The sequence below is a fragment of the Dermacentor andersoni genome, chromosome 2, assembly GCF_023375885.2.
Source record: "Dermacentor andersoni chromosome 2, qqDerAnde1_hic_scaffold, whole genome shotgun sequence".
Classification (NCBI taxonomy): domain Eukaryota; kingdom Metazoa; phylum Arthropoda; class Arachnida; order Ixodida; family Ixodidae; genus Dermacentor; species Dermacentor andersoni.
In genome coordinates, this window is record NC_092815.1 from 124,562,270 (window position 1) to 124,586,389 (window position 24,120).

The 24,120-nt window shown below is 46.1% G+C and overlaps 1 protein-coding gene across 1 annotated transcript; it reads right to left on the reverse strand.

Annotated features, from left to right (window-relative positions):
* Positions 1-253: 253 nt before the first annotated feature.
* Positions 254-16,788, reverse strand: LOC126541166 (juvenile hormone acid O-methyltransferase-like). Its single transcript, XM_050187850.2, has 3 exons — positions 16,212-16,788; positions 8,836-8,995; positions 254-516 (listed from the first exon to the last, which is right to left on the reverse strand). Exons 1-3 carry the CDS (start codon positions 16,782-16,784, stop codon positions 353-355), a joined length of 897 nt encoding a protein of 298 aa, XP_050043807.1. The 5' UTR covers positions 16,785-16,788; the 3' UTR covers positions 254-352.
* Positions 16,789-24,120: the final 7,332 nt, after the last annotated feature.

The following is a 24,120-nucleotide window of genomic DNA, read 5'->3' on the forward strand; positions in this document are numbered from 1 at the left end:
GCACCGGGCTAGGAGTAGTTAGAAGGTCACGATCCCCGCTGCCTGATGGCAACAGTGTACGCTGGTCAAAGCCGTATGAAAATGCTGGCGTCAAAAGATGTTGGGGGAAGGCTGCGAGCACTTGAAGACACAGAGCAGGCTAAATGCGAGAACGCGAGAACGCGAAACACTTGCAGAAAAACCTCGCTTTTTATTTGAGTAGAATAAACTACATGCATTGCCCGATCCTGTGTCAGGAGCATTGAACATTCAATTTAGTGTAAAGTCGCATTCATTGTCATTTTTGTGGTAGGTCTGAACACTAATACGTTGGCTAGATATATGCATGCGTTATGTCATGAATTATCGCGCCTTAGCCTCTCTGTTTGGAGGCCATGATGATATACGTCCTGAATATCGACTGGTCAGTCTCGGGGCCGTGCACTTTCCGGACCAACGCCGTGACGTCTTCGAGAAGCTGCGCCCTCTCCGTGTTGGAAACAAGGTGGTTGATAGGAAGGAGACTCATGTGCGCTCCTGCGAAACAATGATTTCATTGTGAACAAGGGAACCGCAGGGCTCTCCAAAGGTCATTTTATCTTTTATTTTGAACATGAGGCGAGTGCCAGTTCATTTGACAATGTATCACCCTCGCCTGACGAGATCTTGTCCAACTTTGGACTAGACTACCACAAATTGCATTCACTCGCTACTGCGTTAACTTCCGTAATGAAATTTTTTCGGCGTATCTGCCACATGTGCAAATTTAGTGACATTTGACACAATGATATCGATGACAGCACCTTTTGAAGTGAGAAATTTGAAGGTGCAAATTAAAAATAAACATGTGCTTAAAAGGTTGTTCCACCTTAGTGAATAGTGCAATGTAACAGCAAGAATACTATTGCGCGGTTATAGCTTGAGCTCGTGCCTGTCTTTTGCAATGTTTCAATCGACCACAGTAACTTTAGCAATTGCATCTCGAATCCGAAGCCCGAAAGCCCAATGGCGTCTGCCCCGTCGACGCCATTCCAACGTCCACTTGAGGAAGTTCGCCGACTACAACTCCTGACAGGAGCGTTGAAGTTGAAAGTTATGTAGAAACTACTTTTCGCATGAAATGGGCTGCTTCAATATATCAAGTATAGTGCACTGCGCATGTTATGGCGTCGAGAGAACGCCTTTCTCAGTCTAATGAGTTCTGGTGAGCGCGTCAGGTCACGAATTACATCAGGGCAGACGGCATTAGGTTTTTCGTGTGGCAAGAAGCAAATGGCTGTAAAATTTAAGGAATTAGCAGGTTAATGTCATTTTGTGTGCCCGTGTGCATGGGTATTGCTTTTATCTACATTGCACACCAGGAGCAGTTCATTGATGTCACAAACAATAAAAGCGGAAAATTGCACCTTTTTCTTTTTTTTACGTTTTCTTTTCTTACTGAGAAAAATCTAAAGTTCAACGATAACTATAGGGAATAGGCGAGCTACAGTGAGAGCAATCAGCAGTGCAGCCAGGTCAGTATTTTAGGCAGATGTCATGTGACTGAGATCTGCCAAGATTGTGGCCTTCGTTCATGGGACCCTGATGCGCACGGATGAGGCGGCGGGTATGACAGAATCACCAGCATAAATATGAAAAGCCAGCGTTGTAGGAGTTTTATATGTGCTCAGTTACAAAGTATGCTAAAGCTGGCCTATGCCATACTATCTTTTACTTTTGATCCCCGCTATTGTTCTAGATGTCGCACATGGAGAGAACTTTCAAGGTTAAAGCTTAGCGATAGCAGCCTCGCAAGCATTTACCAGAAAGCAAGTCTGGCACCTCTGAACGAGAAAGTGGGCAAGTGGTTCTCTCACGATGCACCACCAGAGAATGCGCAATATTGTGCGAGCACAAATTTTTCAATCGCGAGTACGTGAAAATTTTTCTTGCTGTCCGAACAAATGGCAATGTTTAGGTTACACAGCAAACTCTTAAACACAGCTGAAAACTGAAGAACCTCTCTCTGCTCCGCCCCTGGATGTCAGAGAAGCGTTGGCCATAATTTTTAATTGTAGTGCAGCTGTAGCTTATGCATTTTTAACCTTATTTCCAGCCTTTTTCATTCGTTTCCTCAAATCAAGCGTTGCAAGGGCCCAAACATGTATTATGCAGTTTGGCGCCTTAGTTTGTCATAAATTGTTTCATAGCGTCATTCACACCCTAGGAAGAATGTCTCAAGAGTATTCCTAGCGACTTATGCTAAACATGGTCATTAAAAAAATTGCCGATTTGTAGCCTTCAATCAGGGCATATTATGAAAATACTATGCAGTTTCAACCCACATGTTGGAACCTGAGATACAAAGCTTTCGTGAAAGGTTTAAATAAATGTCTTGCAAGGGATTATATTCAGCACAGTTAATTGTATTATAGCAATTACCTGCTTGCCAGTGACGACGGCTAGACGCGAGGACCCTCATCACGCGCGCGACCCACTTGAACGCACATTATATGGTCACCGCGATTGGCCCCCTTTGTAGTGACATTGCGTCCAGGGTCGGTGCGCCAATTAGAGCGGGACGGTCCAGGACATAGTGGAACACTAAACAGCACTCTATTCGGCGAAACAGTGGCCAAGCAGATGCGCCAAACGCCAGACCCTAAAAATTATGCATAGAAAGACTTGGTTTATTAATGAGATTATACTCCTGACGACATATATTTGTTTCAAAGTCATATTTAGGCATCGTTTCTTTAATCGCTGAGTAATTCGTAGAAACACAGGGGCAGCAGTAACGACACCTGTAAAAGTATAGTAAAGTAGCGCCGTTCTGCGAATGAGGTATTCGGCAATACATCGAGACTTAGCCACGTTCAGAAAAGGCCGCGATCGAACGCAAAGGAAGCTTCGCTTTAGACTAATCTGAAACCATTCTTGCAAAAATTCGACACAAGCCATCTCACGATGACTTTAATAAATATAGTGACACAACGTATGTTGTTACCGTCGAAACGAGTTGTGTATGAGGTGTGTACTGCAGGCGGGCCTTCTCTTTAGCGCTTCCCTGAGTACACTCGGGGCCATCTAGAGGCGCTGCCGCGAAGACCTTCCGTCGCCTCCGAAATTCGCTTCGCTGGCGCGTGCGAACGCTGACAAACGTGCAATGCGGCAACCGTGCTCGTGGCTCGCGCTTCTTTCTTAAAACCCCTTAAACTTGGTAAGGTAGCGACACGCTTTGAAGAATGCCGCCTCCTCCTCGCGCGCTGTGGCCGAGGCCAACGCAGCGTCGCTAGTGGCCTAACAGCATCACGTGGGCCCTCAGGCTGGCTTCATTTGTTTAGAGTCATTCTTAAGCGCCATTTTCGCTTGAGAAGAATGCCGCCTTCTACTCGCGTGCTCTGGCCGAGGCCCACGCCGCGTCGCTATTGGCTCATTATCATCACGTGGGCCCTCGCGCCGGCTTCGTTTCTTGAGTCGTTCTTCAGCGCCATTTTCGCTTGAGAAGCGTCTTCGGAGTGAGGAGGAGCGCATGTTGGCGCCGTTGCTACGCTGGAGCGGTGTAGGAGGTGTAGCGTCGAGGAGGGAGCGTGAAAGAGAGGGGAAACGAAGAGCGCAAGCGGAGGAGGAGAGTTTCACTACTTCACGAAGTTTAAGGGGCTTTATTCGGATGGATGGATGGATGGATGGATGGATGTTATCAGCGTCCCCTTTGGAACGGGGCAGTGGGTTGCGCCACCAAGCTCGTGTTATTATCCAGCCTAATGTCCTATCTAGTTTAGAAAAGAAAAAAATAGAAAAAAAAACACCCTACGAACACCCACAACCAAATTTTCTGATCCCCTATTGCAAACTTTGCTTTTGTACGTCTCCGTTTTTTGTCATTTCCCTACTTTTCTTCCACCACTCTTCCAACAGCCTCTTACTAATCTCTATTGAGGACATGTTTACTTTTCCACTGCTCACGCTGAACCCAAAGGCTTCAAAGAGGCCAGTGGTGCCTAAATCGACCGCTGGGAAGACGTCTTCCCATTCTAATAAAACATGCTCCATCGTTTCCCTAGCGTTACCGCAGCAAGCACATGCTTCTTCTTCCTTCTTATGTCTCGCCTTATAGGTGCGTGTTCTAAGGCATCCCGATCTCGCTTCGAAAAGTAATGAGCGTCCTATCATAGATTGTTTCTTTCCTGATATTGTTTTTTAGTCTGAAGTGGTTACTCATGGCAGGTTTCTTTTCCATTGCCGCCACCCATTACATCAGTTCAGCCCATCTGAATTTCCGCTTGACGCACTTTGTTGCGGTGTTGCGCACCCTACAGGCCACACACTTGCTGGTAAGCTTCCTAGTTCCTTTCTTCAACTGCGAATCAATTTTATTCCTGTACAGATACCTCAACAGTCTCCCAGCCCATTTACTTTCTTCCATATTCCTCAGTCGTGCTTCGTAATCAATTTTACTGCGAGCTTCCCACACTACAAAACTTGTCCAGCCCATATCACACTGCACAGCTTCATTTGTAGTCTTCCCGTGAGAGCCCAATTCGAGGCGTCCCACTGACCTTTGGTTCCCATCGAGTCCTGACTGTACCCCTGATTTAAAGCAAACAACCGCATTTCCAAAAGTAAGTCCTAGAGTAGTTACACCTTTCCACGTACCCCGGAGCACCTGGTACCTATTGTATCTCCAAGCACTCTGTGCTTCATTATGGCTGCCTACTTCTCTTCCCCTTCACTGTCATTGTTTTTTCCTGTGTTTCCATATATCTATAGCCTTCGTTTATCCATATACCAAGGTATGTATATTTTCTTATCCGAAGTATTTCCTGGTCCTATATTGCCACTGTCTGTTCACTGTTTTCATTGAATACCATAACACCTGATTTTTAACACTAAATTTAACACGTAAATTGTTGCCTTCCTGTCCACAGATATTAGCCAGACGTTGCAACTCACTTTGCTTGTTAGCTAACAACACAATGTGATCCGCATCAAATAAACCTGGAAGCTGCTGCTCTACTACTGTACCCGCCTGTTTGCATGAGAGATTAAACCCGATATTGCTTCTTTGTTGCGCCCTCTCCATCTTCACCATGTACATCATGAACAGCAAAGGGGATAAAAGGCACCCCTGCCTCAGTCCCTTGTTGATATCAACTTTCTCCTCGCTCCTCATTCCTTCCCATTTAACGCAAATTGTATTTTCTAAGTAAATTTCTCTCAAAAGCTGTAGACAATCGTCACCTAAGCCTTCCTCTTCCATAATATCCCACAAAATGTTGCGGTGTACGCTGTCACAGGCTCCTGTAATGTCTAAAAAGGCCACATTTAACGGTCTGCTTCGTACTTTTGATATATCAGTATACTGAGTGAGAACAAATAGGTTATCATCCAAACGTCTACCTATTCTGAAGCCATTCTCAAGTTCAGCCAAAATCTCATTACTCTCTGCCCATGCTTGCAGCTTGAATTTGATTGCCGGCATTGCTAGCCTGTATATTACCGATGTAACAGTCAACGTTCTATACGAGTGAATTCTATCTTCCTCCCCCTTACCTTTATAAATTAAATTCATTCTGTTTTGTCGCCAACTGTCTGGTATTCGTCTATATTTTAAAGTTTTTTCCACTGCTCTCACCAGAGCTTCCTTACTTCTTGGTCCTAGTTCATTAATCAGCCTAACGGCAACCTCGTCTAGCCCTGTGGCTGTGCACTCAGGAACTTTCTCTTCGACTTTCTTCTAGCTGAAATTTGTCAGCACCAGCTCCTTTTCCACCTGGGTCTGTTTCATGCTCTTTTTTTTTCTTCAAATACAACCTCGTCATTGCCTTGGAAAGATTCGGCTGTTATTTTTCGGATGTAATTTATTGCCGCTTCCCCTACCAGTTTGTTTCCATCTTCGTCTAGGATATGTTGTATTGTTGCTGACTTCCTGCCTAATAATTTTATGTGGTTCCAAAATATTCTAGGTGCGGCCTTCTTTTTCTCACGTATTTCTTTTATCTTTACTTGCACCAGTATTTAAACTATAGACTTTTTGTCCTGGTATATTTCCCATTTACTGGCTACTTGATCATGCGGCAACTGCGCCTTCTTTGCCTGCCTGTGCTCTCGGGATGCTTTCTGTCGTTTGGCGATCGCTTCTCGTATCTCCCTGTTCCACCAGCTTTCCGATTTGTTTTTTCCTTTCCAATAAACATGTTGTTTCTCTCTTCATATTTCTGCCGTTATTACACTGAGAAGCTCGCTATATTCCCACTCGTTACTTGGCCATTTGCGAAGTTCTTCCTCGACTCTAGTCACTGCATTTGTTTTTTGTTCAGCGTTCAAATTTCGACAGGCCCGTTCGTCGGGGACTCGTGCTGCTCGCTACAGGTGCATGCCCACAGCATGTGCTGCAGCGTCGCTCTGGCTCCGCACGCTTTGCAATCGTCAAACGAATAAATGTCGAGGTAGCAGAGGGGAAGGATCGCCGGGTTCGGATACGTGTGTGTCTGCAATTGCCTCCAGGCAACCGCCTGTTTCTTGTTTAGTTTGGCGTGCGGTGGTGGGTATTTGCATCTGTTCACACTGTAGTGTTGCGTGATGTCTCTCAAAGTGGTCATGCGATCCCCCCGCGTCCACTCCCGCATCGCTCTCGCGGTCGGCGAGACCTCGGGATTCCCGGCGCGCGCCGCGGCTCGGCGTGCAAGTCCTCGAGCCCCGGCATGGGCCGTCTCGTTTCCCGGGAGCGGAGGGTCCGTGTGGACGGGGTCCATACGAGGAAACTGTCGTTCTTGCGGCAAATATTGCCATGTTGAATTTGGAGAATGTGGGCCGCTTCCCGGGAGACCCGGCCGCTAGCGTACTGGCGTATCGCTGCCCGCGAGTCGCTTGTTATCACCTCGGCGTCCGTGGTGGCTACCGCGAGGGCTATCGCTGCTTCCTCGGCCGCCTCCGTCTCTTCCGTGCGTATCGTCGCGCTCGCGACGCAAGTTCCGCTGTGGTCCGTGATTGTGACCGCGAAACCGCGTCGCCGCTCGTAACGGGCTGCATCAACGCAAGCGGTTTTTCGTTGCTGCCGTATTTATTTTGCAAGTCTCGCGCGCGCTTGTTGCGCCAGCCAACGTGATGCGTCGGATGCATGTTCTTGGGCAACGGCGAAACGGCGATGCGCTCGCGAATCGGTGGGGGTATCGCGACCTTTTCGCCCTGCTGCGTGTGGTAGCTGATGCCCAGCGTCTCGAGAATGTGTCGTCCGGTTCTGCTTTTTGCCAAACGCTCGTACTGCGCGACGCTGTGAGCTTCTATTATCTCGTCTAGGGTATTGTGTAAACCCAGTTCGAGAAATTTATCCGTGCTGGTAGTGATCGGCAATCCTATGGCACGTTTGTACGCCTTGCAGATGAGGCGGTCTAGTTTCGTTCGTTCGGCCACCTGCCACTTGAGATAGGAGGCAACGTACTTTATGTGACTGGTTACGAACGCCTGTACCATGCGGATCGTATTGCTTTCTTTCATTCCACTATTATCTGTTCGTGACACGTTTCAGTAACCGAATCGTTTCATCGACCGCGCGCTCTAGTCTGCGTACGGTTTCGCTGTTGTGGCCGTTGGCCGACAGGTGCAAGTCCAGTTCCCTAATGTTGTGAACATGTGGGATAACGATGCCGTCCGATGTGAGTACTCTAATTTCTCTGCCTGCGCGCTCAGCTGCGGAATCGACGTTCTTGGATTTACGGGCCCTGCGCGTGGGTCTGTAGAGCAGGAGCACCGATTTGGCCGCATAGCATTCGAGGCCCGTGTCGCGCAGATACTCCTGCACCGCGTCCACAGCCGCCTTTAACTTTAGCTCTACGTGGCCGTCATTTCCCTCAGCAACCCAGAGCGTGATGTCATCGGCGTACAAGCTGTGGTGGAGGCCTGCTATCTCTGCCAGTTTCTGGGGTAACCCGAGAAGCACGACGTTAAACAGCATGGGCGAGATGACGGAGCCCTGCGGCGTGCCCGTGCAACCTATGTCTATGTCTTGCGATTCCAGTCCGCCGAAGCCTATAATTTTTTCGAGACACGATGCGCCATCTAGTGACGCTGTCGAGAAGTGCGCGCGTGACCTCCGCGACCAGAAGCGTGGCGCGCCGGTAGCTGCGAACTCCGAGAACTATTCCCTCGCTTGTCGCACACGCAGTGGCACATTCTAAGTTGCGCAAGTTGGTGATTGGTTTATAGAAAAGCGGCGCATAACCAGTGCCTGTGTGGCGCAGACTGCTGAAGCGTAAGGCACCTTTTAGACGTGGGTTCGATTCCACTGCAACTCGGAGGAATTTCTTTTTCATTATTGGAGAGCGGCACATTACCAGTAGCAAATACTTAATTACCCGAGTTGGCGCTAAATACGTTCCTTGAAGAGCAGCACACATCTGCTGGAACACATGCAGTGAACCCCGTTTGCGTAAAGGAGGCTCAGCCCAGACCGAGTGGCACATACCCGGTGCTCCTAGTAGACATCAAAGATGATCACTGAGCAGCGGTACCTACCCAATACCGCATCTACAGTCACCCATATCAGCGTGGTAGCGGTTCGTTGAAGGCTGGCACTTATGTACACATTTTCGCATACTGAGTAACCCAAGTTAGCCCGACGGTTTGTCTCGAATCCTTTCCTTCGGCACAGCAACGCATAATGCCGCGGACTACCCAGTGAATCAGGTAGTCAAGAAAATGGGTAGAAACAAAGATACGTATATAGCCCTCTGGAATTCCGTGAAGTACTTTAAGACTGCTAAACGCAGTAACAATTAGGCTGATGTGTGCAGTTCCATAAAAATGAGGTAATTCAGTTAAGTAAATCTCTACGTAGAAAATGGCTTTTCTTTTTATTCGCGTCGTTGTCGCGCTTACCGATTATGTCCTCTTCAGACCATCCGTCAAATGTCACCAGCCTTGGCAGCACAAGAATGTTGGGGCAGAGGCCGGCTTCCCGCACCAGTGACGACATGTACTGGATCTGTTCGTTCTCGTCCTTCATGTAATGGCTCTTCGAAATGAACTGCAACAATGTCTGAGCAAAACGTCGACGTGAAGCTCATGGTAAACAAATATCACACATTCACAACACTGCAGCTTCAACTATGTAGACAAACCGAATGGTAACCTAGAAATTTACCTAAGAGATTTAGGCATTCAATTGAAATGAAAGGGGATGAAAAATCAGCTGGTCCAAGGTGGGACACGAACCCACGTCTTCTCAGTACAAATGTGACGCTCTTACCAATTGAGCTACAGCGGTGCCGTTTTCTCATCCACATTCTGGAGTATTCATGTTTCACTAGACTAACCCTGGGAGTGTTACGAAGCGCCACCACTCACAAACCTAGGTGGCGGATCATATCCTTTCTGCCGAAGGCGTCACGAGTACGTGATCTCACGAGTACGTGGTTTATTTATCATGTGTGGCTTATTGATACGAAGGCGTAGGTTCGCGTCCCACCTGCGGCATGTTTTTTTTCTTTCACTTTCATTTCCATTTATTTATCATCTTTTTATTTAATTAGTAAGTGCAAGTAACTTCCCCTATGTTGTCCTCGGTGTCTTTATTTGCTGTCTTGTTACGATATGATTAGTAAAAAACGGGCCGCTCGGTACCCTTTCTTCTCGTTCATTACATTACGAGGGTCTCGAATGCGGCAACATTGATGCCTTATTCAGGTAACATGTGTCGGTTTATGGACCAGTTGCCCTGACCCAAATAGATCACGTACTCTCGACTCCTACGGCAAAGAAGATTTTCCACATCCGCCGCCTAGGTTTGTGAGTGGTGGCGCTGGCTAGCATTCCCAGGGTTCTACTAGGAAACATAATTGCCCAAGAAAGTGGATGGGAAAACAGCGCCACGGTAGCTCAATTGTTAAGATCATCGCACGCGAAATTCAAAGACGTGCACTGTTCCCCGCCTTCGGAAAGTAGTTCTTTCATGCACTTTCATTTTCATTAATATATGGTTTCTTAATTTCAACTAGTAACTGCAATTAATTTCCCCTATCTTGTCCTTGGTATCGGTTTGTTGGCTTCTTATGCTTCTTATGCTAGCGCTTGCACAGAAACACCTTCGATATTCGCGGTTATTTCGTTCGCAGCTAGAAATCGAGGCCTTGAAGTTATCGACACGAGCGTAATTCTTGCCTCCGGAACTGCGTTGGCAAATTTTCCACGTGATCGGGCGGAGGGCGACGAACCATAGGGAAAGTCAATGGCGACGTGGTGAGGGTGACCGACGTGTACCGTAGCCACGGCGATTCGGTGAGCAGGTGTCGATTGTTGTGTGGGAGGAAATCGAGTGCGGTGGCTCAGGACGCAAGTAGCCTTGATTTTCTTCGCCCACACAAGTACGGAAGTCACGACGACGACAGAAACGTGCGACATGGCCAGGTAGGCAGCAGCGGAAGTAGCAGATAGGCCTGTTGTCCGGTGTGCGCGAAGGATTAGTGGAAGGTGGTGCGGGACGGCGAAAAGGTGGCGGGTTCGGGAGGACAGGCGCACGCGCAGCATAGAAGTAATTTACAGGTCGAACAGGATCCGTGCCGAGCGGCATTGCTGGTGAGATAGCGACTTCAGCACAAATCATAGCAGCGGAAACAGGCGGATGCTGGTAGGAAGTCAGTAGTGCCTCAGAAATTTGCTGCTCTGTGGCTTGTCGTAGCGTCGGAGCAAGCGCCTGCACGGAGTCAGGAACGTGGGCAACAAGGAACAATTGTCGTGCCCCTTCTTCTCATACAAACTGTTGTATTTGCTGTATTTTTGTGAATAGAAGCGACGCCTACAGTTATTGCTGACATGTTGGCCATGTCAGAGCTCGGGAGGCGTGTAGAAATGCACTGTTTCCGCAACTCATCGTAGCTCTGGCAGTACTGAACGACATCCATGAAAGTTTGGGGATTTTGGGCAATGAGCATTTGGAAGGCGTCGTCCTCAATTCCCTTCATGATGTGTCTGATTTTATCAATTCGGACATAACAGGGTTGATGCGACGGCAGAGGTCGACAATATCTTCTATGTAGGACGTAAAATTTGGGCCGGATTTCTGGGCACGTCCGCGTAAGCGCTGTTCTGCGCCGAGCTAGCGAACAGCAAGTCGGCTGAAAACTTCCGCGAAGCTCCTTTTAAAGGACGACCAGTTGGTAATATCAGCTTCTTGGTTGCGGAACCACAGCTGTGCCACGCCCGCCAGGTAAAAGTTGACGTTGCTGAGTTTTTCGCCGTCATCCCATTTATTGTGGGCGCTCAACCGCTCATACGAAGTGAGCCAGTCCTCGACGTCGGGATCGTCGGTGTCGTTGAAAATGACAGGGTCTCACTGTCTTGGTACTCCGGAGAAGAGGATCACCGGTGCTGCGGTAACACCTTCCTGTGGCACGTCGCCAGGCATTGCCGAGACGGGGGGTAGAGTCCGGGTACGGAGTTCCAGTATGAAAAATTGAACCAGCACGCTCCACGAATTGATAGTACGCGTTTAAGGTTAGATGCGCTCGGCGTTTTATATGAATGCCCAGAAAGAGACAACGGCCGACCGGGGCGAGCGTGAGCTCCAACAACAACAATAACAGTCTACTTCCTATTCATCTTCTGCTGGCGCCCGTATTTGTCACTACAATATATATATATATATATATATCCTACTGAAAAACCACGTATTCTCCATAGCTTCTATATCCTATAACAAATATCACGTAGAGGAAAAACGTGTTTTTATATAGGATCCTATACGTCTCATTACGGATAATTGGAAAAGGGAGTAAGGGGGCATATGGATTGTTCAAAACGCGATATATATATATATATATATATATGATGTAACGCTGGATCGGAGGAGCGTGGAAGAAAAAGAAGCAGCGCGAGGCTTTTGGGGGAACGTCTGGTTCGGAGCGTCCCATGTTTTCTCTACCCTTTTCACTGCAAATCAAGCCATTCTAAATCCGTAACAAGCGGTGGAGCTGTGGGATACTTGATGCCCTGGACAAACCAGTCCTACAAGATATTCGAAGCAGACTCCTGGCAGGCAGGTCAACGACCACCATCGAAGAAGGCATTGTTCAAGCCAGCCAGAGACCTAGGCAACCTGGCTACTGGACGCTGGAACCGCGCATATTCTCGGGTAAAACAGATGAAGATCTGGATGACTGACTGAGACACTACGAAAGAGTAAGTCGGCCTAACGGTTGGAGTACGTCAGCACAGCTTGTGAACGTTGCATTTGTTCTCGCCGGTACCGTTCTACTTTGGTTTGACAATCATGAACGCCTGCTGACCACTCGGGAATCTTTTGTTCAGGAATTGAAAACCTGCTTTCATGACTCCAATCCCAAAAGGAAGAAAGTGGAACACACGTGTACAACGTATATTGAAGAAATATCGAAGCTATGCGGAATTGTAAACGCGAATATGTCCGATGAAGACAAAGTCGGACATCTGTCAAAAGGCATCGCTGAAGACGTCTACAATATTTTATTAAGAAAGGAAAACCTGAGCACTCCTTCCGAATTCAGGCAGCAATGTCGCGCGATAGAAGCTCAAGAGCCGAAGGATCTTACCGAAGTTCGGGCGATCGGAAAACGTCAACACAGTTGCAAGTATAGACGTCGCTGCCTGTGATGACATCGCCTCGATCGTGCGTCGACTGGTTCAAGAACTAGCACGACTTCAGGGAGTAGACGCTGGTTACCAGTGCGTATTTGACGAGTGCATTGGCGAACCACCATCCTGGTCGCGAGAACATCGCATCGAGTGCCGACCGCCTTTTGAAGAACACGAGCTTTCGGTCTATCCCGGCGAATCTCAGTCGCCGCGATTCCTCACCAGCCCGCCGTGACACTATAGAGTACTATCGAACACTAAGACGTGTTGCTGCGGAATAGCCGATGCCACGACATGCTCCAGCGGAATCATACCCGGCGCCACGCGTACCCGCTCCATTTAGTTTCAACCGCGACCTACCCGTCTGCTACGCCTGCGTTTCCCGAGGACATATTGCATGCCTTTGTCGCCTCCGCCTGCAGCGAGCGCCACGTTTCTCGGTGCACACAGCTCGTGTGCACGAAGACACGCCCGCGCCATTTGGAGTCCATCCTCTGCGGCAACAGCGGTCGTACCAATCGCGCGATGAGTCCCCTGTCTCCGAACGTAGCGCTACACCGCCGGCAACCCGACAGCGCCGTTCGCCATCCCCGCGCCGTTGCTGGTCGCGGGACGGTCAGACTTGTCAATTCCTCCGTCTATTCTTATGCTGAAGAACAAGGTGTGTGTGTATATAGACGGTGTAAGTACTACTGCTCTTGTCGATACGAGTGCCGCTATTTCTCTTATGAGCATTCCCTTCAAAGATAGCTTAGGACAGAAAGTTATGTTCGCGTTGGATCGCGAAGAAACTTTTCGTGGAGTTGCAAGTGAAATATTGCGCCCTGTTGGTGTTTGTTCGGTTTTGGTTGCGGTCGGAAGACAGAGCTTTAGAGCTGGGTTCACTGTATTGGTCCACGCAACTCATGATATTATTTTAGGCATACATTTTCTACTCGAATCGTTACACTTGACTGTGGGGCTGGAGAGATTTTATTAAGGAGCACGTTGCCAATCCCCATGCTTGATTATTTGCAAACTGATCAAGCCGTCGTGCTTTCGCTGCCTTAACATGTCTTACTGCCTTGTCGGACAGCCATGTTTGTTCCTGTAAGTTCTTCACACAGCGCTCGTGTCGAGCAAGATCATAACAACGCGATTAAGAAGGATGTGTTGATCCCTCGATCTAGTGTCCAAGCAATCGACGGGCGCGCTTTCTTGTGGACAGTGAACGTTTCTACGGAGTACCCTGCCAGTCGGACTTAAATTGCCAACATTTGAGGAGAAAGCCACAATTGATGCACGAACAGTTGCAGCATCTTCAGACATCAGTCGACCATCGCCCAACAATTCGGATCACTTGCGACGTGTGATAAGTCGTATTCCGTCTTCTGAGCAGGACGTAATCCAAGTGCTTGCATGCTACACGAGTATTTGATTTTACTCAACTCGACCGTTCTCGGGTGTAGCCGGAATCCCGCATGCACCACCAATCAACACAGTGCAAGCGACTCCGATACGTCAGAAACCCTATCGCGTATCTCACACGGAAAGAAAAGTGATCGCCGAACAGGTCAACAAAATGCAGCAGAAAGGCGTTATTCAGGAGTCTTGCAGTCCTTGGGCAGTTCCTGCGATACTAGCGAAAAAGAAGGACATCTCGTGGAGATATTGTGTCGACTACCGCCCCTAATAAAAATCGGGCCCCTCGGTTAGCCCCCTATCTTCTCGTTTATTATATAACGAGGGTCTCGAGTCCGGCAACATTGAAGCCTTCAAGTAGCATGCGTGGCTTTATTGACCAGTTGTTTCCACCCAAAACGTTCACGCACTCGTGACGCCTGCGCCAGAAAGGATGTACCACATCCGCCGCCAAGCTTTGTGAGTGGTGGCGCTGGCTAACACTCCCAGGGTTCTAGTAGCAAACCGAAATACCCAAGAAAGTGGATGGGAAAACGGCGCCGCGGTAGGTCAATTGGTAGAGCATCGCACGCATAATGCGAAGACGCGGGATCGTTCCCCACCTGCGGCAAGTTCTTTTTCCTCCACTTTCATTTCCATTAATTTATCGTTTTTTAATTCAATTAGTATATACAGGTAATTTTCCCCTATATTGCCCTTAGTGTCTTTGTTGGCTTCTTGTGATATGGTTAATGAAGATCCGGCCCCTTGTTTAACAGACACACACACATACACACACACACACACACACACACATATATATATATATTGTAACGAAGAAGAGTAGCCGCCTGCGCCACAGCACCATCGCCACCGGCATGAGCTCGTGGTTGCTGTCTTTCGCCGAACGCTTGTGACAGCTACCCGTTCGCGCCCGTTGCTAATAAATCTCTTAGCAATATATATATATATATATATATATATATATATATATATATATATATATATATATATATATATATATATATATATAGTGTAATCTCTATACATTGTCGTCGTCATTTGTCCATACGGCTCATCATCATCTTTTGCCTCTATCTCGGGCGGCTGCCCCGCCATAAGATCATCGCATCGGTCGACGTCTCAAGATATATATATATATAGACATATATATATGCTCAGTTCTCCCATACCCTATCTACCTCTACCACTTGACCGGATTCCTACACTTGACACATCTACACTTTTTTTTTTCAATTTGACGTAGGTTTGTATACTAACTCTGGAGGCCAGTGAAAGAAAGCGGCGCCATATTGCTACTACTCATTTTTCTAACGCTAAAAATATTCACCATATGGTGCAAACCAAGCACAAACACGTACCAAGTTAATATGCATCATGTGTAAAATTCATTCCGTACTTTTCGTCAGAAAGAGTGGATGGCAATTGAGAAAATTTTATCGAAAATTTACAATGCATGCAAGGATGCGTTCACAGGTGCCATGACTAGATGGCGCCACCATACTGAGGGAGGCTGGAGATCGCGTTGATTGCGCGTCTCGTCTCAATCGCATCCCATAATCTGCGCCTGGGCGCCCGCACAGAATAGAAATACGGCGACACCCTTGAGGTTGCCGATTTCAGTACATGGTAATCATGGGCAGCTTATACTCTAGAGTTCTTTCTATTCACTCTATGCTATGATACTCCTGATACTAATGCACTCAATATAGTAACAACAATATGCATTACCTATACAGTGTGCCGTAGTTCACGTTAGCCAAGCTGTTAAAAAAGAAATTTACTAAAATGTAGGATTATGAGGCCAAACTGTGTTCGGCATTCCGTGTTCTTTTGCTTCCTGCATAACTTTTGGGTTCGAATTACATGGTTAATGAGGAAAATTATTCACCAAGCATTTCATTGTTCAAATAAGAGAAACACTTCGAATAAGAAAACTATTTTTACATTTAAAAGCATCACATTCATTGGGTTTCCTTGCGCTATGTCCTGCGCAAATATTTTGTTCCCGCAATATACTATAGTAGCGCAAGAAATGCGAGAAAGTGCCGCGTGATTACGACCACGTACCGGCACACTTCCAAAGGAGATTTGAGTTCAAGGAACGAAGTGGTTAAGCAAAACAGATGTCTACATGCTTCAGACAGTCATTTTTTCAAAATACTTATTGATACTCTGAAGTGACCTGCGGGTTTTTCTGCCGGTGGGCAGCTGCCATAACTATATATTATAATGCATAGCTTTACCTCTGAATATTTTTCCCAGTGATCCATTTCGGCCAGAAGTCGCCATACGGCGCCAGGTTGGTGTGAAGCTGGAAACACCAGAAGACACTGTCCTCCTGGTTTCATCAGTGCAGCTACGTTCTTCAGTGCGACGCCCTGGTTGCTCAACCAATGAAGGCAGTAAAAAGAGAAAACTCTGTCGAACTGGCCACGACGGCCAATAAACTCGGTCATGTCGTCGCCTATGTCGAGCAGCTCATATTCAATCTTCTCGTGAGCCGAATGTCGCCTAGCGTATTCGATCATTTGGATGCTGGAGTCGATGCCGACTAACCTGCCGCATGGCAGGCATCGTGGTAAAAGGAAGTCCCGTGTGAAGTCCCCAGTTCCACAGCCGATGTCCAATATCTGCATGGTGGCGTGGGGCAGGGTAAAGAATGCGGGCTGGCAAAATTCTAAAACCACGTTGTTGTGCTTTCTCTGAAGGCTGTTGTTCTTGGCGTACTCACTGGCGGAGAAGCGAGGCGGCTCCTTTGTGTCTCGCGGTATGCAGTACCGGCCATCCTGTCGTGCCTCTGATGCTTGAAAAGCCATCGAAAGCCTGCAGTCTGGACAATTGGCTGCAAATAAAAAAAGATGTAGTGTGTATAGTTATAATCACATCATAAAAAACTGTCATACCGGTAAGTTAACTCATATTTTAATGGCGCAGTGACCTTTCTACAATTATGCGCCATATATTGTGCTCTTGAGCAGTAAGGTTCGGTAGTCAAGTGTTACATTGTGGTCCCCTCGCGACGCTCACGGCGCGCACGCTCCGATTCCGCGCGCGCCGGACGACCACCGCGGGTTCGAGCACTCCGAGCCGCCATGCGTGCAGGGCAACGCGTCCGCGCCTGCTCCGGTCCGCTCCGTGTGCCGACGCGCAGCTGCGCGCGTACGCGCCCCGCCGGCCCCAGCTTAGGGGAAGGCGAGACCGCGCGCGCAGCAAGGGAGACCCTAGGCGGAGCTCTCGAGAAGCCAGAAAGTACATTTATTAAACTGGGACTCAATACAGACACACGTTTTAACATCACGTCCGAATCTGAAGCTAATTAAGACACAAAACATGGCCAAATGGTCGCCGGTGGCCACTAACGGCGCACCGCGACAGAGAGAGAACAAAGAAACGAGGAACAAAGAACAAAGAACCCCAGCAGTAAGAAGTTGCCTATCCTTCGGTCAGCGCCTGCCATCGCGCGCCCCACAGCAGAGAAAAGGGAAATAGAAAGAAACGACAGACGAACAGACGGGGGCACGATCTGCAGACGCTGCCTCAGGACATCGAGACGACGGAAGAGTGCGCGCGCGCCCGCCGAGGCCGGGACCCCGACGAGCCGAAGTGACCATCGGCCGGCGCGGACAAAGGGGGCCGCCGCCGGCAGAGAGGAACATGTACGCACCTTCAGACGCCCCGATGTGGTCTCCCCGGGCCCCGTCTTGCGCGCGCTTACCCGGAGTGCACGCAAGCAGGCCCCGAATCCCACCAAAATGTCAGCCAATGGGGAAAGCCTGTTGACCTTCCCGTGGGCGGGATGACAGCAGAGCGACAGTGTTTTATGACCCGCTACCACCCCGTCCAGGCAAGAAGGAGAGGGGTACGGAGCCCCCGGCAACACAATGCAATGGCTACACACAACCACCACGAGAGCCCCAAAAACGCCGCGCGAGCCAGAAACCCCCACAACATGCAAAAGTTGATCAATGGCGGTCATATGGCTAGACTTGATACGCAATTTCTTCCGTGTTTAGGTATTTGAAAGTGTCTTATAACCAAAATAAGGACTCATCTCCCAGAAAAAGGGCTGTGCAGTGGTACCTGATATATATAAAACATATCTGTCAACAAGTTTCTGTTTTCCTTTTACAGCGAAGCTGTTAGCCTCTAGTTGGTAGAGATTTTTCGTGGGCTCCAGCTCACCCAAATCAGTACCACCACCTAGCGGCCGCGGCCACTCAGACGGACGTCAAACCGCAGCTGGAAGAACGCTTTGTCCGAGTTTCCGTGAAACATAATCATGCTTCCTCGTGTATTCGAATTACTGTCCGACGCTATCATGTCTGCAGCTTGTGTGTGAGTCGTAGATTACGAACTTGCTTACACAATTTATACTTAAAAGGAAGAGGTCTGGACACCGACCAAAATGGTTTTAGAATAGTTATTTACGTTTAGGCTCCCCCACGGGAGCCTTGTTCACAATGAAAGAAGCGGCAGAGCTGGCGCCCCTTTTTATGTGTCTCACGACAAACAAAATCATTCTTCGCGTCTTTATCTTGAGTCCGTAATCATCCAAACCACAGCGCACACTCTTAATCGCAACGAAGGAAATCTGCCGCCTGTGTATGCCAGGTGCCTTAGTCATGTTTTGAGACAAACATAAAAAGGGGCGCCAGCTCTTCCGCTTCTTTCGTTGTGAATAAGGCTCCCGTGGGGGAGCCGAAACGTAAATAACTATTTTAAACCATTTTGTTCGGTGTCCAGACCTCTTCCTTTTAAGTATGCATCATCCCGACCAGACGGGCTTCCGTCATACTCTCAACTTCATCCTTACGCAATTTACTTTGAAAAATTGAAATAGTTTATTAAAGCACGTGCACTTGGCGTAGGGCTTATAGAATAATGGGGACGTGTGCTAATGGGTTGTCTAACGTCGTCTAACATCGGCTGGGGTTGTGGTACTCACTTGTGTAACGTCGATTGTGCTTGTCTAACGTCGGTGACAGCTTTGCTCTACTTCCACTTTAAGAGGGTGGAAAGGAGGCGGATTTCTATGTCGTGGGAAAGAAGGTAAAATGCGCGTAATTGCTAATAGCTCAAGACATGTTGGCATGCGGGCTGACTGTTGTTCGGTCAACAGAAAAAGAACTGTGGCTTTTTTCATCATGTGTGTCCTATTAAAAGGTGACAGAGAAAGACTTCGTAGAAGGGGTCCCTCGGCCGGCAGCTTCTCCACTCTTGTAATACTCGTTTCACAATGTGGAGCTTGTTTTTCATCTGGTTACCTATATCGAGGTGGCATTATTTATGGATACTTGTGTGCTGTGCAACATCAGTGATGACGATGAGCCACAATAAACAGGAACATATATTTATTGAACAGAATGCCCTAGCTAACGGTCATTCCTCGGCGGATAAATCACCTGGTCCTCACGCCGGCCGTGCGTGATCTGAGCCACGCTAACGTTTCGCTTCCTAAGCAAAGGCCTATCCCTAGCCAGATGCCATTCTCCTGCTGAGATATCTTGTGTTGCATATAAATATATTTGATGTCATGTTGATGTTTGCTGTCAGAGGATAGGGGCAAACTTATAGAGGTGCTTCTGTGATGCAGGCCTCGGTAACCCTGGCCTCAAAAGCATGCTGCTAGATAGCCTGTAATAAACCATAGTGTAAAGCTGCTAGCAGTACTGTTATGCCAGTTTTCAATTGTGAAAGTGAATTGTCCTTCATGAAATCAAAAGTGCTGTACTGATGCAGACAAAAACCATTTTTCTAGGCGAATTGTTTATTTGTAACCAAACATCTGTGTAAATGTACAACCATTTGTAGCTTGAGAACATTAGAAACTCCTTAAAAATAATTGCAAAGTAGAAACTTCCTGCAGCTTGACACCATAACAAAATCGAATACTGACATACGTAGTCTGTGTGGCCTCCTCAAGTAAAATACATTTCGCAAAAGAAATAAATCTTCAAAATAAATACCGAATATATTATTGTACGAGCAGGCTGACATGAAAGTAAACAAGAACACTCAAAAAAGGTACTTGCTTTCTTTATTTAGCCAGTGGTACTATAACCATGGCACAATTCGCTTGAGCCCACAGCAGTCACTGAAACACTGATATGCAGGTTGGTTATCTTTAAGTTTTATGGAATTCATTAAAGACTGACTGTTGCAGCTAACATAATTCTAGATACAGTGCCAGACAGTACTTGCATGAGAAATCAAGACACATATTCCGCTAATTAACAAAAACTCACTGTTATGCATTGAAGCACAACAGTAACTGGAATTCCCATGTATTTCGTCTCATATTTATGGAAAAGCCTCGAAACTGGTGTCATCCTGGAAATTAATTTCAAATGAATACGTGTTTCAAACTCACTGGCTACAATTTGTAAACTGTAATATGTGCCATAATGTGATAATGAATTAGTAAATTTGTGAGAATCAGTTTTATGTGTTTCGATTTCTTGTGCTAGTTATATCCGCGTCTGAATAATCCAGCTCAAGTACAAGAATTATGCTACCTGGCACAGGGAACTTAAAAAACCTGTAAAACTCAAAAAGGGTCACTTTGTACAATCCCTATTTGTTGGTTGAATGGTGCGTGGCAATTTCAGTGAACATTATCTACTTTTTAAACATGGCCATCGCAATGAGTAATGCCATGGAAGCAGTTTTTATGTTGCATTGCTTGTTGCATGATCCAGTTGTGTTTTCTGCCATGATAACGTTCCTGCGCAGGTCATTCCACATCCAGCGACTTATTCATATTGACTACTTCAGATGTTTAGATGAAAAAAAAACAGCGATTAGTGACGAGCTGAAAAACTTTAAAGAATTATTCCTCGTGCGAGTTCCATTTCAATTTTGTTCAGTGCCAGAAAAAAATAACGAATTCACAAGAAAATCTGGTTTCATGCAAACATGAAAGGTACATCGTTGCCATTACAGAGAGCTTTTGTTGCACTTTGATTTAAGCCAACTTATACCTATTAATTCTCACTCATGTATTTTAGATAGCAAAATAAACCTTTTTGCGAAATTATGTAAAATGCCGTGTTTACTCAAGAGAACCACTCTGACAACGGCACAGATGCACATGCAGGTGTGTCATTCCATGCTGAAGCGATCAGCGTTTTTTCGACACCGCAGATATAGCTGAAAACATTGTCACATGTTTACTGGGGTTTAAAACTCCTTCCTCACTTTTATTTATTTTTGCCAAAAATTTTGCTGCATTTTGGTGACAGTTTACTTTTCCTGCTCAGCTGAGCTAGAGGACGTCAATCAACATATTTTTTTCAAACGCACATTGTATCGATCAAGGCCTTCAAATTGTGCGCATGAAAATACGGTAAAGTGATAAGACTGCTTAAATAAGAGAAATTTTTCAAATATTTGAATATTTCGAGTGACTTTGGCACCGGCAGAAGTGAGTACAATTGCAATACGTTAATTCTTTTCATAACGAAAAATTCAGACGGCAGAAATTAAATAGAGTGGTAGCCCAGGTGACGCAGTGTAGTAGAAAAATATTTGAAGCTCTGAAGGTTCAGTCGATCGCCTGTAAAGAAACTGTAAAATTCTAATCTTTTGCAAGAAGCTTCCTGTTCGAGGTAAAAACAGCTTTGGTGGTAGGCCAAAAAATATATGATACATTATTAGATAGTTCTACATGTCTGCTATGCATGTATGAAGTTAAAAAAGAAGATCATCATTTTTAAATGCGAAAAAGTCTTTTTTGAATTTTTGTCAGCACTGGCTTTTCTCCGATGTGCGCACAAGCTTGCTGGCCGGGCATGCAGACGACAAAGCTGGCTTCGTCTGCAACACAGATGACAGAGAAACGTTGTTGGGGTCTGCATTTTATTGCCAAACGCAACAAGGCTTGCGCTTGGTGTGCGCCATGTAAACCATACAGCCATTGCACATAAAATATCAATACGTGTTAAATTCGTGAGGGAGTTTGCAGTGTTAAAAGATACGTTTGATGCAGTTTACAGAAAGAAATATTTGCTATTACGTAGCCAGTAAATCTAGAAAGAGCGCTGATATTGTTCATGCAAAGCATTTTAAAGGACATGTCGCACTGCAATGCAATCCGCTATATCAAAATGCAATGCGACATAAAGGGAGCAGGACACTTTGTGCCCTGGGCCCTGGAACCCAATGACAATGAAAGTAGAAAAAATCTTCATAATTAAAACTGAAAGCCTACACGAGTATGAAGAAATTCTTGTGGTGTTGCGTGTTGCCACTGTTTGAGAGCCGGAATATGCTCATCTGTAAAATTCATATGTACCAGGTTCAGTCTGATGTGGTCAGGTGTCGTTGGCGACCACTTTTCGAGTTCATGTTAAAAATATATGAGTCGAGACTGCGGCACTTGACGTCATCTGCCTTCGTATTGATAAAAAAAGGCCGTCGCAGTTTGTTGACTAGTTTTTGTGGCTATTTTAAGAATCTCTCCTTGCTAGATGACAAGGCTTCATATATTTATGCTCTATGCGTCATCCACAAATGAACATTAAAAAATAATTTATCGCACTTAAAGAATAACACATTTTCGTAACTTGTCGCATGCATAACAGACATATACGGCTACGTAATGATGCGTCACATATACTTTTGCGCCGGCCACCAAAGCTAATTTTTTTACTTTCAACGCGAAGCTTTTTGCGAAACGTTTGAACTTAACTATTTTCTTAGGCGATCAGCTGAACCTTCAAGGCTTCAAATATTTTGCAGTTATCTCAAGTATACCAGGCGGCAATTCTATATTGATTTTGTGTCTTCTGTATTTCCCTGCGTTCGAAGAAAAAAAATTCTATCTTTGCAATTTTGGCAGTCACACCAATTCATTCTGTTGACATGAACACCACCTGAATATCTGGATCATACAATTTGCCTTTGAGTAGAAGCGTGGATGAGTGCCTTCTAGCTTAGCTGGGCAAGAACAATCAATTTTTGCCAAGATTCTAGAAAATTCTTGCGAAGAAAAGTAAATGGGGAGAAAGAGTTCGGAACTTCAACAAACATCGAAAATTTTCAACTATATCTGTGATGGTCAAAAAAACGCTGGTTGGTTTGCGTGGAATGACTCAGGTGTATGTATGAAAGCAAATTTTTTCAACATATTTTTCAGTCTGCCTACTTTTGCATATCAAGCAAACTTGAAACGGTTTAAGGAAAAAACCAGTCACAAAAGACAAAAGACAAGAAGAGAGGTTCGCACGACTGGACTATCAACTGAGATTTATTGGAAACGTCTTCTGTGATTGGTTTATTCCTCCAACTATGTACCAACTGGCCCAGATTTGAACCCTTCTTGAAATGGTTTACCATAATGGAACAGTTCTTGAAAAGCTGGGTGGTTTGGCATGAAATGACTGAATATACCTTAAAAATATAATAGTACGGAAACACTATCCTTTCTGGAACTATATCAAAAACTAACATAAATATGTAGTGCAATATAACAAAGCTAAACACTTGTGTGCTCGATTGAGCCGTCCAACGTGGGCTTTTGAGGATACTAGCATAATTAACATAAATTAATTTAACACAATAATATCAAGGCATACAATGGCACAACATTTGTACGCTCGTTTCAAAAATCCGAATTGGGCTCTTGAGGAGACTAACGTGAACATAAGCGAAAATAAAAATGTCAAGAGTTACAAAAGGACAACACTTGTGTTTTGGTTTGAGCTGTCCGACTTGGGCTCTTCAGGGGCTTTTGGTCCCATGCGAGAAGCGAGGCCAGAGTGTTCTTTACATAGTGCATGTTGGTACCAGGAAATTTGCAACACGTGAACCCTGCAAAAACAACAAAAAACAGAACAAGCTTTAAATAGCAACTTCCACATACAAGAGTGTGGCATACAATATTTCCTCGTTTTAATGAAATTTATTTGTGTATTTGTCTTGCCTTATTCCAACTTTCCGCGAGTGCAGCTTCACAGCATGACCAGGTAAATTTATTCAAAGTGGAACAGGACTCCACTAAGTGTCAAATTCAGAAAAAGTCAAAGAGGAACAACACACTGTAGCAAAATAACTTTACGAATATCCTCAATGTCAAAGATGTGAACTTTACTTGCTTAGAAACAAAATGGTGAAAAACACTTCGTGTCATTCGCGAAGAAACCTATACTACTG